At 39.7% G+C, this 19,137-nt stretch overlaps 1 protein-coding gene across 1 annotated transcript; it reads right to left on the bottom strand.

Moving 5' to 3' along the window:
- Window positions 1–394: 394 nt before the first annotated feature.
- CYBRD1 (cytochrome b reductase 1) lies at window positions 395–17,112 on the bottom strand. Its single transcript, XM_048868573.2, has 4 exons — window positions 16,787–17,112; window positions 7,904–8,112; window positions 5,573–5,727; window positions 395–5,361 (listed from the first exon to the last, which is right to left on the bottom strand). Exons 1-4 carry the CDS (start codon window positions 16,971–16,973, stop codon window positions 5,058–5,060), a joined length of 855 nt encoding a protein of 284 aa, XP_048724530.1. The 5' UTR covers window positions 16,974–17,112; the 3' UTR covers window positions 395–5,057.
- Window positions 17,113–19,137: the final 2,025 nt, after the last annotated feature.

Genomic DNA, 19,137 nt, shown 5'->3' with positions numbered 1-19,137 from the left:
ACTCTGCCTAAATGCCAGGTGAAAGGTGGCAATGCTACAGAATGGCTGGCAAAGATCACTGTGCGGGGGTCATAGTCTTATAGAATATAACAACTTTATGGCCATATTCTTTTCTCCAGTATGTCTGCACAACTTCCACAGAAATCATTAGGTAGTGAATATGCAAAATTTCTCCCTTATGATACTGTGATTATAATCAAATCTTTTAATGGTGTACCATACATAGTATTCAGCATGAAACTTACAGGGAATATTTACATCTTCAGTTACTGAATTTGCTTAGCACTCTTCACTATAACAATATACTGCATACACTGTAATTAAAACCCAAATTTGAATTCGCACCGAATTCAAACGCTTGAGATTTAGTATCAGAATACACCTCTACACTAAGTAGTATTGCAAGCTTCAAAAATACTTTTTATTGACATACAAAAAGAGTAAGGAAATATACATTGTAATAAAACATTTTTCTTTTCCTCTACAAATAAGCACTGCAAATGATCAAACATTCAGTTGCTTCAGTTCCTTATAAATAGGCTGAAATAGAGTAAAGAACTCTCATGAAATAGAAAATATTTTGGTAATGTTCTTTTACCATCTTACTAAAATCCCGGGTTGTAATTTGCATGTACATTGTTAATCCTTATTTACAATCTCATACGCAATCATCTTCATTATCTGTGGCAGAGAAATTTACATGTAATTATTGTACGTTCAGCTATTTGGTTTTATTCAACTCCATTTTAGCTTAAAAATCATTACCACCACTTTAAATATTCAAAATAGAAATTATTTTTAAATCTAATTTTCAATAATTTATGCTGTCTAGTGCTGGCATTCACTCCGAAGAGTGAATTTAGTTCTCAGTTTCCCTTTTTTTCGGTTGCATTCATGAGGAACAAAATGCTGTTATGTCTCAATGCCTAGTACTGCAGGGAAGCATTTAAATACATTAAAAGTTATCCTGTTTTCATTCAATTTAAAGGAAAATACTTGTTTATTTTAGGTTTTGTAGCCTTCCTCACCCCCTATTTATATATAGTGTTACACAAGTCCAAAATTGGTGTCTAAGCTCTGTGACAATCTCCCTTTAAAAGTCTAATAGTTTAGAGGGACATTTTCAAACGCACAGTTAGGCATCCAGTTGAAAGCTGGTAGAAGCTGTGGTCTTAACTCCCATTTTTGCCTTTGAAAATGACCTTCGGGTTCCACGTTTCTACAAGACTTGAACTTGTTTTTGCACATCACATTTTACTAGAGGTAATACAAGTTACATATTTATAACATTTTTCAAACAGAGCAAGAATATGTGCAGTTTATTTATCTGATGTAAGATTTAACAGGTCTCTGAATGCATATTTCTTGACAAATTGCTCTGAGAAATACCCTATTATACCCTATGATGAGAGGTAAGCTAACCTGCTCCACTTACAGTGTAATAATTTAAGTTAGGATGTGAGATTTCCATTGCTTTTTAGGAATTAATTGATTAAAAGGTGAACATTTTTTCTTCAGTCCTTAAAGCAGCTTTATTTTAAAGATATTTTTCCAGGACAGAACTAAAAGAAGCATTTTTGAATTGGGATAGAAATGTTATTTTATTATCAGTTTAGAATGAAAGATTTTATAATGTATTTCATAGGAAGGGGGAAAAACAGTATCTTTTAAAAAACAGCTCTTTTAAACAGTATCATTACAACTAATTTCAAGTTAATCTTAGACAGTATAGGTAGCAAATAGAAAATAAAAGGCATAGTCACAAGTATAACTCAAGGCACTGTTAACAGAATGCAGAACTTTTCACCTGTAAGTTTCTGGTTCCACCATAGCCCAAGTTAGAAGTGATTAAATAGTTACTGTGCTATGTCCCATGTGAAATTAGTCTATTCCAGGCCACTTCCTGGGCAGGTGTCCATATTGCACACAAAAGACCCACATTTATTATGTCTTTATTATGTCAGATGTCACATATATTAGCAGTCTCAGCAGTGCATGAAGGATTAAATGGATATTAAAAATGTATTACATATCTCCACAGGTGGCTGAGACACAAGAGTTGGCAAGTTTGTAGACATTTGAACTACTGCTTCCTGTGCTGTACCTGCTCTATAGATAAACACAGGAATCCAGCCTCCAGAGTTAAGATGGCACCTTTTATAAGCACTAAAGTATCTTTGTTGTTTTTTGTTTTGTTAAGGGCCTTATTCCGGTATCGGGTGCTCACTGAGTCAAGCTTTCAAAAAACACTGTAGATTGATCTGATTATGAAAAAATCATAGGAAAAAACACAGTGCAATTTAGCACATTGTGTAAATTACGGTGATCCTTCCTTTCTCATGTGTAACTTGTACAGCCATAATAGGATGCAGTAAATTCAAGGACATATAAATTGGTCACAGTGAACTTTGACAAGTACTAATTTTCCTCACTTTTCCTCTTATCTTAACAAACATTACCATGAATGCAGAGTGCCTTCTTGATTCAGACTACAGAGGGATTCTTAGTGAATCTAGATTGTTTTGGGAAATATAGACACACCTAGTGTACACTTTAAAAAGATGGAATCAGCAGCCCTCTCTTTTACTCAGGGCTTGTCTACACTACCGTGGGGGGGGTATACGTGAATAGCGTAGCTGAAGTTGACGTATTTAATCTACTTACCACAGTGTCTCCACTGTGGTAATTCAACAGCTGACACTCTCCTGTCAACTCCGCTTCCGCTTCTCATTCTGGTGGAGTACCGGAGTCGACAGGAAAGCACTCAGCGGTCGATTTATCGCATCTATACCCTATCCGGTGGGTAGTGTAGACAAGCCCAAAGAGTGGGACTGGAGGTCTGATCAGGCAATGGAAAGAAAGTATTTTCCCGTCTCATATCTGAGTTCTACATTAAAATGTGTAGAAGTTTCTGATCTCCTAAGGCCATATGTTTTCTAACAGGAAATGGCAGATGTCAATAATATGATTTTTTTTTTAAACAATGTGTGTAGAAATCTTTTTCTAAGCAATTATATTAAGATCAAGCACACATTAAGACTTTAAGCTCTGTCAGACATATATGTAAGTGATACAGAAACCTAGGATATAAACCTTGTTTACCAAAACAGAACTGTAGAGAAATTTTTCTAAGAATTAATATACTAGCTTTTCTTGTATTGTCAAATGATTCAATGTTATTATAGACCCAAGCTCATGACACAAGGTGCTTTATTATCTCAAAGGAGACCTAAAATAACAATAAGCAATCAAAACTATGTACATCAATGCATCACTTTGAGCTAGAAAGTTTAAAATATTTGTGGGATCCTAATGTGTCTAAATATATGTGAGAAGCTGAAAAATAAATCAAAAGGAAAATAGTCTTCAGAAGAAATGGAAAGTGGTATAGTGTCCACAGGTCTAGTCTAGAGCTCTTTGCAACATGAATAGTGGTAAACATGAAGTAGTTATGCCACTTGTCAATACGATTTTAGGTCTAGACACTAGGATTCCAAAAGTAAATTTGGCAACCCTTACAAGCAGATTGCAAGAGAAAAGCTAATCATTTTGGACATTTAAAATCACATAAAGCCATCCACTATAATTATTTTTCTATGAGAGTAGTTTTCCATTCTTCTAAAATTATGCAAGTGAGTAAAAGTAATGTTTATTTTTATATCTGAGAGAGATTTTAGATAAAAGTAATGCATTAATACTGATTGTCAGAAGAAGCTATAGAAGTGCAAAGCACTTTTACAAACGTTAAATTGCCTAAGGTAAGCATTACATAAATCTTCAATTTACAAATGAAGAAAGTAAGACAGAGGTTATATAATTTGCCTAAGATTGGAGTGAGCCAGTGGCAGAGGTGGGAACAGAATCCATGTGTATGTCTACACTGTAATTAAAAACCTGCCACTAGCCCATGCCAGCTGTCTACACTGCAATTAAACAGCCTTAGCCCAAGCCCCAGTCATCTGGCACAGACTAGCCACTGGATTCTAACTGAAGTGTAGACATAGCCCATATGTCCTGATTTCTACTCCAGTGCTTAAACCATTAGACACTGCTTTCCTCATCTTACTCTTCCAGATTAAAACAAAAAGAAAAAAGGCTTCAAAATATTAGCTTATAAGATATAACCACAAAGGACCATACTGTACTGGTTCCAGAGGCCAAAGGAAAGGGATGGATTCGATGACCCAATACATAGTTTTTGTAATTCTATTAATGAAGTGAATGCAAAAACTGCATACATTTCAAGACAGGTCAAACGCTTCCCTTAGATGTCTACTTGTAGCTCCCATGGATTTCAGTAGCAATCATGTATATCCAAGGGTGAGTGCTGGCTATAAATCTGTACATTTACTAGAGCTGGTTTAAAACCAATTCAAAATGTTGATGAACACTCATTAAAAAAATAAATGGAAAAAGCTGGTCAAAAACAACATGACATTTTAGTGAAAATTTCAACAAAAATTCTTTCCTAATTTCAAAACTTTTGGCCAAAAACATTTACAATGTGATTCTGAAAAATGCTTGAGAATCAGGCCCTTAAGAAAGTGGAACAATATTATAAAACAACATAGGCATGTGCTATTGGATAAATTCTGCACTCTGCTGTGCATATACAACTCTCATTTATGCCCATTCACAGCATAACTCGGGGCAGCATTTTGTCCCAGTCATAATAACTGGTTAAAGAAACTAGTGAACTGCATAGAAACAACCGATAAATTAAGATGTGATGTAGAAATTTTCCCATTAGATGCTTTTTTAAACTCCGTCCTTATTCCAAACATACTACGTTTTTCTTAAAAGGCACAAATCTCAACATGATTTTTCATCCCAGTCCCCAATTCTTTTAGACAGAGATACAATAAGGAATGTCATGACAAATGTGGGTCTTACTGAATTTTAGAGACCTTTTCAGCTCATACTAGTTGGACAGAAAAATTGAACTGCATTAAGCAAGCCTGATAGAAATTCCCTGTTTAAATACCAAATGTAATCAATAGCTGGATAGGAATAGCTTTTTTTATAATGTAAGACTACAGCAATTCTGTGTACTCCCTTTACATGGTAGACCTTTGCCCTACCTCATCAAGTTTGAGGTTTCGTTTTCTGGCTGCTGCTTCACTATTGAACTCCACATCAGATTTATCTGTATTGCTGCAGTCTGTCATAGTGGATTCCTCTTCTGTACCTTCAGGTGTCCCTCCACTTGGTTGCTGAATTTTAGAATTCTGTTCTGGTGGGCGCTTCCAGTGGGGTCTTGTTGCCATCCACAAAATAAGAGCACCAAAGATTAGAATCAGAAGACCAAGAGTGTTGACAAAAATCGCCTCTGGTGGAGATGTGCTATATGCAGGATTTTTCCTTTGCAGGAAAAAATAAATAAAAAGAACTGTTTTAAGGACAATCATCTTAAAGTTGCCTAAAAAAAAAAAGACTACTATTCATGTTGTTAAAAATAAACACTGGATCAATACTAGAATACATTGGTGTATGCAAACTTGACGATAGTTTTCATCGTTGAATTTAATGAGCAAACAAGTGGAAGGGTGAAATTATGAAATATAGTACTTACAGAGCAAAAATAAGTTTCTCTGTGAATCCCATGAGAGCTGTTGCAATCACTGTTGCAAAGATGAGAAGGCCAGAATAAATATGTATTGGCATGAGAGATGCTCGAAGAGAAACTGGAGCAAAGGGCAGCAGAAAGACAGCAAAACCTAAGACAAGCTAAACACAGAATACAGATTCAGCATTAAAACTGTGAAAGAAATCTGCACTTTTAAATGAAAATTGAAACCACCCTAAAAGGTTCATTTTTAAAGTGTCTGAGATCCAAACCTAATTGGACTAGGAATATATTTTTAAGTATGTTGCCCTATAGTGTTAAACGCAAAGACAATATTGTGCTAGTTCCTAAGACACAGTCCATGAAATGGATTATAAATAAACCAATCTTCTACCACTGTCCAAACTAAGTGGAAATGGTAAAAAGTAACCACACTGCATAGTGAAAAACACCATTTTAAGTTACATAAGAATGGCCATACTGGGTCAGACCAAAGATCCATCTAGCCCAGGATCCTGTCTTCCAACAGTAAAGCTTTCATTTTCAATAAACTATGGCAGAATAATACTGTGTGGAGTGAAAATTATTTTTATTTTAACAGTATCCTCTTTCATTTTGATTTCTCCCCCTTCCCACAAATCAACTAGTCTGACCTGTATAAGACAGGCTAAAGAATTTCACCTGGATATCCCTGTATTGAGCCAAGTAACTTAAGTCTGACTAAAACATATCTTCCAAAAAGGCATCAAGTCTTGATTTAAAGACATCAAGAGATGGAAAATCCACCATTTCACTCTGTAGTTTCTTCCAGTGGTTAATCCCACTCACTGTTAAAAATGTGCATCTTACTTCTAATTTAAATTTGTCCTGCTTTATCTTCCAGCCATTGGCTCTTGTTATGCCTTTCTCTGCTAAAGAGCCCTATATTTTCTCCCTGTGAAGAAATCACCTCTCAGTTTTCTTTCTGATAAACTAAACATGTTGAGCTCTTTAATCTCTCATATTAAGGCATTTTTCTAGCCCTCAAATATTTTTTATGGCTTTTCTCTGCACCTTCTCCAGTTTCTCAACATCCTTTTTAAAATGCAGTCACCAGAACTGGATGCAGTATTCCAGTATCAGTCTCATGAATGGTGTATACAAAGGTAAAATCACCTACCTACTCACTGTTCCCATTTATATATCTAAGGATCGCATTAGCCTTTTTTACGCCAGCATTGGGAGGTCATGTTGAGTTACTTGTCCATTAAGACCCCTAAGTCCTTTTCAGAGTCCCTGTTTTCCAGGATAGAGCCCCCATTCTATAGGGATGGCCTGCATTCTTTTCTATTCCTGGATAGATTACCTTTCACTTCACTGTATTCAAATAAATTTTGTCCAAATAGAGCAGGTTACAGTACCATATCCATAGGAACAGAGTATCTTCTAGCTACAGTACTGTATATGAGCATTGTCTCAGGAATTCTACTGAAATATAATTATTCAGACTATTAATTTGTAAAAACTTATCATATTAAAACTTTTTTCTTTAGGCATTACTGCTTTGCTATAGAAATGTTGAATGGTGGGCAATGGTGGAATGTCTAATAATGAGAGTAATATTTTTTATATTTCAATAGGCCTCTCATAAACCAGTAATTGTTGCTCTTTTAGTCAACAATAGACCGTATGCTGAACAGCGATGCAAAATGCTCCCCCTTTGCAGTATCAGAACACGACTCCCTGCTCTTGCCAGCCTGGAGAATGAGGGACAAAGCTCAGGAGAGGGCATTTTCTGTGTTTCCTCGTGACCATTGGGTAACCAAGCCCTCTTTTAATTGTATAGGCTTCAGCTCAAAATGCAGAATCACTAAACTGAAGGTAGAGAAAATGACTCATATTAAACTTATAGAGTATGTCAACACAACAAGCAAGGGATGTGATTCCCAGGTCGTGTACACATACTTGTGCTAGCTCTTATCTGAGCTAATGCACTAAAAATAGTAGTGCAGCAATGATAGCACAGGCTAGCTTCCCTGAGTACAAACCCACTTGAACCCTTTGAGTACATACTCGGGACAACTGGCCCCCACGACTGCCGCCGTTGCCCATGCTACTGTGGTGATACTACTATTTTTACATCAAAGTAAAATAAACAAAATACATTTTGTGATATAGTATCCTTGACATTTTTTAATCGTTTGTGTGTTTATTTGCACATTTGCAATATTCAGTAAATCAAAATAGGTCTCCTCGTAGTTAATGTAAATGATTGAGGTTCTACTGTACTTTAATTAATTATAGGACACATTCTTCAGCTTTATATCTTATTTATAAATACAGTAGTTAAAATCTGACCTGCAGAGTATAAAATATAACAGCAGCCAGTCCAATCCAGCTGTGCAGACTGTACATGTTGGGAATGTTCTTGGCATTGTGGAAATCAAAAACAGCTACCAGAGAAACAATTGCAAGAATCATTGCTATGGTATTTAACCCAGCATGGATGAATTTAATCAGGAGTTTGCTGCATTTCCAGGTCCATGGCAATCTGTACACAATAATGGCTGAGGAGGGAATAAAAGCAAGATTTAATAGTAAATCTCTTTTCTATAAGGATTTTGATAATCATGCATAATTCAAATAATTCCAGTGTGAACTACAGAACAGGAAAAACTTCAGAGGAGTCAGATTTTTTTCCTCCCACTTCACAGTGTTACATGTAATCTCATTAGTTCCTAACACACAATTCAGGCCAAAGTATAACCTCTAGGGAGAAACTTTCTTCTAACTTTTTCGTAGAAGTTTTGTCTAAGCAGGTTAAAAACTAACAGCAAACAAATGTTAGGCCCCACTCCTGAAGCCTGATCTGTGTGGGATCCTACAGGGCACATGGGTCCTCTTTTGCAGATAAGATTGCAGGATTGTGGCCTAATTCATTTATCCATGGGATCATCTACTGGAAAAATTTATTCAGATGCCTTTACTCATTTTAAATAGCGCTTTACTCCTCAAGTAGCTCCATTGCCCCAATGAGACTATATATGGAGTAAGATGCTACTCAGTGAGAGTGAGGGAATCAAAATCTGGCCCTTAAAACCAAAGGGGTTAGGCAAAAACTTAATCTTGTATCAGTATAGTTTTTAGTATATGCATATTGCAAAAGAATGTTAGCAAATTGTATATTTTGTCTAAGTCTGAAAGTATTACTCTCCTGTCAAGTACTGACTTTTTAGATACCACATGCCCCCTTCCTGAGAAAATTTGTGGAATGAATCGCTGTGCAATTGTTATTACTAATTCAGAATCCACTAAATGTACACAAGTCATGTCTTTTTTGGCACTGACCCCTTTTACACAGCTGTCAGTCCTTAAACTATATTATTTACAGAAAGGAGAGGCTTCATCTGACTCTGGATTGCCGATGAAATAGCATTATCTTAACTGCTCACCAGTAAGAAAAAAACAGATTATGAGCACGGGTCCCTCCCTTCCAAGGAAATATCAATGAAGGGAGGAAAAGCAACTGAATGAAGAGAAGCAGAAATTTACCACTTTAATGTAAAAAAAATCCAAAAATCATTTAATGGTTGGAGGGGACAGTCCCTTCACAATAAACAAAGCAACGGTTTCTTAACAATGAGCTAATTGATAAAATCCTCATTTAATTTTTCTGGCTGCAGACTGGCATTCAGATGTGTTAGGATCAAGCTGAGTGTATATATAGTTAACTATGCTGAAAACAAAAGAATGAGAGTATTCCTAGCTATATGAAATGTTCCTGCTCTGCGGGAGCATGAATGTACTCTTGTGTACACTGGGGAGAGGGGGAGTGTATTTCTTGACTTTTCCCCAGTAATATAAGGATAAAATCACTACTTAGCAAAATAAACAGCACTCATGCTTTCAGTTCACTGCTGCGCTATAATCTTAGCATTATTAATGAAATCATATATGATAGGAATCCTGAAAGGAAATATGTGTTGTGTGTGTTTGGATGAATAATAATGAATGGCAAATTGCTTTTAAGGCCCTATTTATGCATTTGGATTTTTATTTGGGTACAATGCATGCCAGAAATTACAGAATTTCACTACACAATTCACAAAGAGAACTCTGTTCACCAGTGGAATGTCCTTGAATATGAACAGCTCTCAGATCAATGTAAATTTCTACATCCTATGGGAAGCATAACGTAGGAATGAAAAAATGCTCTTAATATAACTGTGCATACAGCATTTAGGTATTTTATGGGGTTTTGTTCAAGAATGGGATACAAGTAAAGCATGCACTATTCAAACTCAGAAAAGATGGCAGCCTCATTTTCAAGACAGCTTGACAGGAGTCAAACCACATGACATAGCAAAGATTGCTACAGTTCAGCATGTCAGTCTCATGATTACTATCTAACAAGAAGGAAAACGCCTTGCCTTGTCCTACTATGAATGAAGCTAAGTAGCATAATCGTAAACAACTTCTTGAAGATTTTCATGTAATTATTCCCAAAGTTTTCTGAAAATAATGTGGGCATTATTCTGCCCTCTGATACACAAATGCGACTTCTATTATTAATGGGTATCTAGGGCAGAATTTGGTCCTTTATATTTTACAAACTAATAATAATATTTTAAAAAATGAGAAATTTACATTTTCTATTACATATGAAATTTTTTATTTCAAATTAAAAATGACTAAGAGTTACAAAGTTAAAAGCCAATGCCAGAATATTACTCCTTAACTCTGAAAAGTTATTGGCTAATTTAAGGATAGTTGGATTTTATTTAGGATAGGAGACTATTAAAGGTGTTGTTACCTATAAACACAATATTTATTCACATACTCAGAGCACAGGAGCTTTGAGGCATCCCCATGAACTAAATGATAAACAGCTGTAAGAGTTTACATTTCTTCATTTCTTATGGTCTTTAACTCACAGCTGTAGAGCTGAGTGATTACTTGATTTTTTTGGTTTGAGGGCCAAACCAGGAAAAAATTGGTTAGTTTCAAACTAAAATGGATTTTTTTCGGTTTCTTGACAAAATGATAAATCAAACCAAACCAAAAAAAAATTGTTTCAGATAAAAAACTCCCAAAACAATGAAAAAAAAATCAAAACAAAACAACTTTGTTGGGGGAGGGGAGACTTCATTTAGTTTTTGGGTTGTTTTTCGATCCACAATGGTTTTTGTTTGGTTCCTGATGTTTTTCACTTCCCCTCCCAAATAAATATAATTACATTTTTAAATGAAAAGTCCAAACATTTTATTTCAAAATTATCAAAACCAACTGTTTTGACTTTTTCAGGAAAAAAATCCATTTTAGTTTGGCTGAAACTAGACACCAAATTTGATCTTAATTCACAAATAGTTTTGATGCCCTAAAAAATGCATTTTGGGGTCATATTTTCTATTCACTAAAAGAATTTTGCCCAGGTCTACTCATGTAGTAGTTGTTTACTGGAACTAGGTGATCATAACTCATAACTTAAAGCATGCAGCTTCTCTCTGGCAGCAACAGTGGGTCAAGGCTGGCATCACTGATGACCCAGATGTTTCAAGGGAAGCAAGGAGCACGTGGCAGCAGGTGTTGCTCTGGCCTCAAGAGACAGCACTTTATTTCCACATAGTCTTAAGTTTTACAGGGTAGGTTTCCCTTTACTCCGTATCAAAGACCACCTTTGTAGCTTCAGGGCCAATTAAGTGTATCCAGATATTCTGGATAAAGTAATTGTAATTCTAGTGGGCAGTTTTTAAGCCGTACTTCATCATATGGAAAATCCTATCTGAATGTCCCTGGTTGTACAAGATCAGATGTTCCAGAAATGTGTAGGCTCAGGAGGAAACTATTTTGGTCCATGCTGGGAAAGACTGGTGCATCCTCTGCTTTGAGTTCTAGCATGAGGTGCACACTCAATAAGAATTATCTCTTGATAAAAATAATTAATAGCTTTATCAACAATCCCACATCCATCACATCCCCTCATTCTCAGCACTTCTTAAAATATTGTGGAATGTACCTCAGTTCCTCAGTTCTCTGTTGGTAAATTATTTCATAACTTTCCTACTAAATGCTAACCTAAGCATAAGATGCTTTTTCAATTAATAAAAATAATTTTGTTTACCATTAAACAGTTAAAGTTTATAGAGGCCCAACTTAAGATAGGACTTATAATACTTCACACAGATGACACTCTAAATAATCTGGGAAGATTTATTCCATCATCCCCACTGATGAACACTGGCTTGCATACCTTTCTAGATCTTCCTGAGATTCCTTCATAAATAAAAAAGTTACATTTAAAATTGTTCAGAAACTTGTTTGGCACAAATGGATTGAGGAAGATGTAATGCATTTTCTATCATCTTTTTAGGAAACTTTCAGAATTGAATTATAAGGGCAAAAATTCCACTGGCTTTTGGATAAATTGTGGGAATGGATATTTATGTGTCCAAGAGTTTAGCAACTATTCAGACATGCTAAGGTTCCTTGGTCACCCGTTTTGGCATAATCCTAATTTACTGTACTATTTCTTCTTGTAAAGGCAATTTAGGGAAGAAGTTTGGGTTCAACTATAGTTGCTTATTTGTGTCTCTTTTTGGGAATGCCTTAGGAGTTGTTCAGGCTGTGTTTGAGGCCCAGTTGTTATGGCCTCCATAACTGTACTTGAACTGATAATTTTTTGCTTCCATTATCCATTTTACAGTGACAAATGGGAATTTTGCAGGTGCAACACAGATGTATTCAAAGTTTTGTGAAACTAAGGAATTCCAGTGAAAATGTTGGTCTTAAAACTCAGGTGATTAAGGGCTCACCATCCCTTCCACTCCCATGCGTGGAGGAACCTAAATTATTTTCTGTTTATGTTCATATACTGGCACCATGCCCATCCCTGTGGTAACTAGGGGGCAGTTGGAGGTGGACATAAAAAAGCGAGGGGAATACAGCTTTGAGGCATTCTCCAATCCTACGCAATCCTCCATTCAGCCCATTTACCAAATAAAGATATTGAAACAGTGACAAGTATTTCTAAAAACTGCTGTGAAATTATCTTATTAGTTAAGAAAATTAATAATTTCATTAACATTTAATTTAGCTACATTAAATATGCGTGCTAATCTCTGAACCTGCTCATCCTCGTACACACTGTTGTGTCAAACTCATCTTGGAGGTAGAGCTGGTGACATGCAATAAAGATTTTTTTACCTCTGTGTAGGGGCCCATGCACCTTTTTCTTTCACAGCTCATTTACTATGTCTGATCTCCAGTTGTGCTTATTCTTGCGTCACTTACAAAGAACAGCAATACAACCAGCTTTCTGCCTTCCTCCTGGGCTGAATTTAGATTGTCTCGGTCATTTTACAAGTTTACTTCTCAACCACTGTCCACGCTTCTTTTTCATACCTCACACTTCTGCTTTTCCGTAACTTTCCACCCTTAAATAACCGCATGTGCTCATTCTATTCTCAGTTTGGATGATCTGGTTACCCATTCATATCCCACAGTTAAGTTTAATTTGAGATTCCATTCTAATACAATATTAATTACTTTGAAATTGTACTTCTTTTCACAGTTTGTGTACAAAGGGGTGCCCTATTTTAAGGCCTGATCCAATTCCAAATCCCTTTTAAGTCAATGGCAGTCTTTCGATGGACTTCAGTGAATTTTAGATCTGGTCTATAACCTTGTTGTTTATGTTCTTAATCTTGTATTAATCCCAATTTCTTGCACAATCTTGTTTTCATTCTCCACATTTGCTTTTCCTGTTATTTGACAATATTAACTGTACTCAGAGTTTAATATCATAGATAATTCTTTTACCAATGACTTCTTTTTACACTTATTTCTTTTGAGCTGTGAGGACCTTTTATTTACTTTTTAAAAATATTGTGCAAATATTGCTTTAAACAAAACCTTTGGTCACAGCAGAAGGGCAAACCAAATCTCGGGGTGGTTGTGATGGTGGTGGGGGAAAGGTCTATAGAGAGAAACTTGTTTACTTTCTGCACAAATAAATTCCCCTGCTTGTAAATAAAAGTTGTTCATGTGCTGCAGACTGATTAAGGGCCTTGTAACAGAGTCCTTGGTGGTTGCTTCCTCAGGGGGTGGGGGAACCTGACCAAGCCCAGTTATCTACAACAGGTGGTCACAACACCAGCCCCACTTCCGTACTATTGGCAGGTGGTGGTCTGCCCTTTGTGGACTGCCTTAAGTCTCTCTGGTTGGGAGATCAAAATGGAAGTCACAAAACCCCATGCCTTCACGGATACTTTCTCCATGAGGTCCCAGAAAAAGGGACTGGGGAAGGGAGCTAGTGAATCTACAGTGCTGTCAACAATCCAGTCACAAGGTAATGGGTTTGTGGAAATAGCTCTAGCTAGGTCTCCGTGGCAGACTCAACCTGTCTGTCTTGCCCTCGGAGTCTGCTGTATGCTACTTAGTGGTGAAGGTCTCCAACCTAGGAGTTCACTCTGCAGTATCAGGAGTCACTCCTACAGCCTGGTGCCTAGAGCAGTGGTTCTCAACCACAGGTACACGTACCCTCGGGGGTACACAGAGGTCTTCCAGAGGGTACATCAGCTCATCTAGACATTTGCTTAGTTTTACAACAGGCTACAGAAAAAGCACTAGCAAAGTCGGTACAACTAAAATTTCATACAATGACTTGTTTATACTGCTCTAAATACTATACACTGAAATGTCAGTACAATATTTATATTACAGTTGACTTATTTTATAATTATATGGTAAAAATGAGAAAGAACAATTTTTCAGCAATTGTGTGCTGTGACACTTCTGTACTTTTATGTCTGATTTTCTAAGCAAGTAGTTTTTATGTGAGGTAAAACCTGGCGGTACACAAGACAAATCAGACTCCTGAAAGGGGTGCAGTAGTCTGGAAAAGTTGAGAGCCACTGGCCTAGGACAATCCTGCTCTTCCACCACCACCCCCCGCCTCCCTTGACTGCAGTTTCCACCCTTTCAGCCTTCCTCCCTCTTCTGTATAATTGAGAGGGCCAGAAGGGTGGGGCTAGTCCTATCACAAGGGCCTCTCTGGCCTCTTCCTTGCCCATGAGGCTCTATTCACCCTGTCACAGGCCTGATCCATCTCCTACTGAAGTCAATAGGAGTTTTACCATTAGAAGTGTAATCAGACCCTACAACTGCACTTCATGTGATCTACTGAACCTATTAGAAACGGACAAAAAATAAATATTTTTTCTTTAAGCTACCAAACTGGGACTACTTCCCCACTGAAGGAATGAGTTTTGGATTTTATTTTTAAAATCACAACTCCCTGTCCAAACCAAAACTAAAAGGCCACCCACACCCTTATGTTTTGATTTTAAATCTGAGGCTATGTCTACACTGAAAAGTTACATCAGGCTAGCTGTGTCAGTCAGGGCTAACAACCTGCAGTGTAGAGTGCTTCCATCAATGTAGATAACGTTGTTTGGGTAGGTGGTGTTGCCACTCTGAAAGAAAAACTTCTTTCATCCGCGTACGCTGTGTCTGCACTAGGGGGCATAGCTGACATCGACAGCCCCATCGTGTAGATGCAGCCTGACTTTTCTGCTGCAGGAATGTGCATGCAGCAGTTTCCTATGAAATAGTGTGATATTTTGGACTAGTGAGCTTACTGGATGAATCTGAATCATCATTCAGCAGTGAACCAAACAAAAACTTTGGTATTTAAAGTGGTCAAAAATAACCTTCTAAATTAACCACTACTGTATAAAGTGAAAAAAAAGACACTAATTTACATTTATATTGAAATTTTTTGCAAACAGAAGGGCTAGAAATGATTCCCTGCCCTCCTGCAAAAAAGTTTAAATGCTGAACAAAAAGAAAAAAGTGGTAAAATAATCTGGTATTTTACTTTTTTTCTGCACTGCACCTGGACATTTGTTAATATAGGACTTGATTCTGCTCCTGTGGAAGCTGACACAAATTTTACCAGATTGCAGTGGGAGTAGATTCTTGGAATCCTTTCTGTTATTCTTCTATGTCCATTTCCTCTATTATTCTATCCATTTTATTTTCACCCAACACTTCAGTATTTTCTGATGCAGTCTAATGCCTTCATTTTTGCACTCTGTAATCTCAATTTGGACCAAATCATAGACATAATAGATTAATGTCACTGTTATTCCACTCACCCATAGCTTTCCTACCACTTTCTCTATTGTTTAAAGCCTAATAAGAGAATTGCAAGTTTTTCTCTTCTCCCCCATATTACATAAAGGTACAATTGTGCACCACAGTATGTCTTCATTCGTTGTTTCTGGTGAGCTCGCAAACATTCTAAGTAATAAAAGTTAAGTCACAGTCCAAAATGGAGAGTAACGATTAGCCCATTCTGAGCACCCTCTGCATTTAGATCAAAGGTGCTAGGGACTAATGGTGTGTTATGGAAGGGAAAGGAGAAATAGTTAATATTATCGGGGTAGTTGTTTAACAGGAAGCGCTTGAAAGTCATTGAAAGTTTGAAGACTAAGCAACCAAAAACAGTTATTGAAAACAGCTCCCTCCCCGCCCTGGCCACTTCACAATAGTTAGGTTGCAGCGTTAAAAATACATAAAACAAGAAGTGGAAGCCCGATGGGGTGACTTGCACTGAAGCCAGAGTGACTAATTGCTTTTTAAATGGCATATAGGATGCTGCCGTTGGCTCTGGCTAAGGCAAAACTTCCCTGGGCATGGTGTCAGTGGTGCAGACCCTCCCTTCTCTTTCCTGATTCGCTTGTTCCCGGGCGAAGCAGCGACCCAGACGCGGCAAGAGGAAGAGGAGCAGAGTAACGCCTCAGCCCTGACATTTAGTTCCACAACTTGCATGAAGGCTGCACCCTGCCTGCCTGCCAGCGCGCCGCCGCGTTACTCAAAGCGCACAGAAATGCCAGGCCAGGGTAGATCAGCGGCCCCAGCGCAAAACCCACCCAGCCGCCTGGGCGAGTCACGAAAGCCGCGTTGTCCCTTCCCCGGGGGGGCGGGGCGCTCACGAGCGAGAACGCGAGTCTCCGGGCTGCGCCTGTCAACAATAACAAGAGCCGCACGAGGCTGTGCGCTGGCCTGTCCCGGCAGGTCCGCCCAGTCCCTCCAGCCCCATGCCCCGCTCCTCGCCCCGCAGCCCCACGCGCGCCCGGGCCCCCCTCCTCCCAGCCCCCCAGGCTTCCTCGCCCCCGGCCCGGCCCGGGTCCCCCGGCGCCCGCCCCGCGCCCTCTGGGGCAGGCGCCGCGCACGCACCGATCCCCTGGATGAAGACGAAGCCGGTGATGATGAGGACCGGGTGCCAGTTGAACTCCGCCGAGCCCCCGTCCCAGCTGAGCCCCTCCCGGTAATGAAAGACCCAGATGAGGGCGAAGAGCACGGAGAGGAAGCCAAGCAGCAGCGCCGAGACCAGCAGCACGAGGAAGAGCCTGTAGCCCTCCATCTTCCGAGCCCCGCACGCACGCCCCAGCCAGAGGGGCAGGCGCGAGCGCTAATCCCCTTCCGTCGGGCCGCGCAGCCGGGCCGGGGCGCCAGGGGGAGAGGAAGTGGGAAGGGGGCAGAGTCGCTGCCAGTGCAGAGGGAGGCACCCACGCGTACCCTCCCCGCGAGAGAGGAACACACCCCTTCCCTCCCCCCACTGGATGTGTGGCTCAGCACTTCAGCAAGTCACTAGCGTGGCGAGGCAAACACGTCTTGTCCAAGAGGTGCTCCGCCGGTGACTGCCAGACGCAGTTACCGTTTGCCCCACCGCGGGGGTTAGCATTGTGTTTGGGGAAAGCATGGGTTATTAGCCCTCTTTCATTTGGGTCCCTTTCTGGGCTGGTAGGTTGCCATCACTGCCTCCCTCCTTCCCTCAGCTTTTCTGCCTTGCTTGTTGATGAAAAGTCTCATCGCGTTTAAGATTTTGAGGAAATACTTTTTTCTCTCAGTTCCTCACATTTTGGACAGTGGTGAACAAAGTGTTTTTCTATCTCAGGCTCTCCTCTTTCAGATAGAGTCCTCCTCTGGATTTTGGTGCTTTCTTTCTGGTTCATAGCCACTGATTTTGTATTTGGTAAGAATCAGCCTTATATATATATATAAATCAGTGTTATACATTTCGCTGTAGTGAGGTGGTCTGCTGGGGTGGCAGATGAATATATTGAGGCAAACTACAAGGATTCAGAGACAGGCTACAAAGACAAAGGTAGGCAGCCAAAATCACAAAATAGACTCAGAATGTTACACAGAAAAACTGACAGACATACAGAAAAACACAGTACAGAAATATACTTAGGTATGTCTACATTATGAAATTAGGTTGATTTTATAGAAGTCGATTTTTAGAAATTGATTTTATACAGTCGATTGCGTGTGTCCCCACTAAGCACATTAAGTCGGCGGAGTGCGTCCTCACTACCATGGCTAGCATTGACTTACGGAGCGGTGCACTGTGGGTAACTATCCCGCAGTTCCCGCAGTCTCCGCTGCCCACTGGAATTCAGGGTTACGCTCCCAATGCCTGATGGGGCAGATATTGTCGCCGGTGGTTTTGGGTACATGTCGTCAGTCACCCCTCCCTCCGTGAAAGCAATGGCAGACAATCGTTTCGCGCCTTTTTTCCGTGCAGACACCATACCACGGCAAGCATGGAGCCTGCTCAGCTCAGCTTACCGTCACCCCTGCTGTTGTGTCCTGGGTGCTGCTGTAAGCAGACGGTGCAGTAGGACCACTAACCGTCATCATCCACCGCTTCTGTTGCAACGCTGCTCTCCTGCTCTTGTAAATGAGCTCAGTCTCACTAGCAAATTTCTCCATGTTGTCGTCATCTACCACTTCCGTTGCAACTCTGCTCTCCTGCTCTCCTGGTGCCATAAATCAACCTCACAGGTCCTCTCGTCGTTCTGTAGAAATATCTATTCTCGTGGCATCCGTCGTCAGCCACCGCTTCCGTTGCAACTCTGCTCTCCTCCTCTCCTGCAGATGCCATACCACGGCAAGCATGGAGCCCACTCAGCTCACCGCTGCTGTTGTGAGCATTGTAAACACCCCACGCATTATCCTGCAGTATGTGGAGAACCTGCAAAAGCAGGCGAGGAGGTGACGACAGTGCGGTCATGATAGTGATGAGGACGTGGACACAGACTTCTCTCAAAGCACGGGCCCTGGCAATTTGGACATCATGGTGGTAATGGGGCAGGTTCCTGCCATGGAACACCGATTCTGGGTCCGGGAAACAAGCACAGACTGGTGGGACCGCATAGTGTTGCTGGTCTGGGATGATTCCCAGTGGCTGCAAAACTTTCGCATGCATAAGGGCACTTTCATGGAACTTTGAGACTTGCTTTCCTCTGCCCTGAAGTGCAAGAATACCAAGATGAGAGCAGCCCTCACAGTTGAGAAGCAAGTGGTGATAGCCCTCTGGAAGCTTGCAATGCCAGATAGCTACTGGTCAGTGGGGAATCAATTTGGAGTGGGTAAATCTACTGCGGGGGCTGCTGTGATCCAAGTAGCCAACAGAATCACTGAGCTGCTGCTATCAAGGGTAGTGACTCTGGGAAATGTGTAGGTCATAGTGGATGGCTTTGCTGCAATGGGGTTCCCTAACTGTGGTGGGGCGATAGACG

The sequence above is a fragment of the Caretta caretta genome, chromosome 11 (genome assembly GCF_965140235.1).
Source record: "Caretta caretta isolate rCarCar2 chromosome 11, rCarCar1.hap1, whole genome shotgun sequence".
Lineage (NCBI taxonomy): Eukaryota > Metazoa > Chordata > Testudines > Cheloniidae > Caretta > Caretta caretta.
This window is presented reverse-complemented; position numbering and strand designations above follow the sequence as displayed.

Excerpts from the sequence above, each read along its gene's own strand:
- CYBRD1 (XM_048868573.2), bottom strand. The coding sequence starts at position 16,973 with ATGGAGGGCTACAGGCTCTTCCTCGTGCTGCTGGTCTCGGCGCTGCTG. Across the intron at positions 5,728-7,903 it reads TTATATTTTATACTCTGCAG|CTTGTCTTAGGTTTTGCTGT; the intron begins GTCAGATTTTAA and ends TTCTGTGTTTAG. Across the intron at positions 5,362-5,572 it reads GAGAAACTTATTTTTGCTCT|GAAAAATCCTGCATATAGCA; the intron begins GTAAGTACTATA and ends TTTCCTGCAAAG.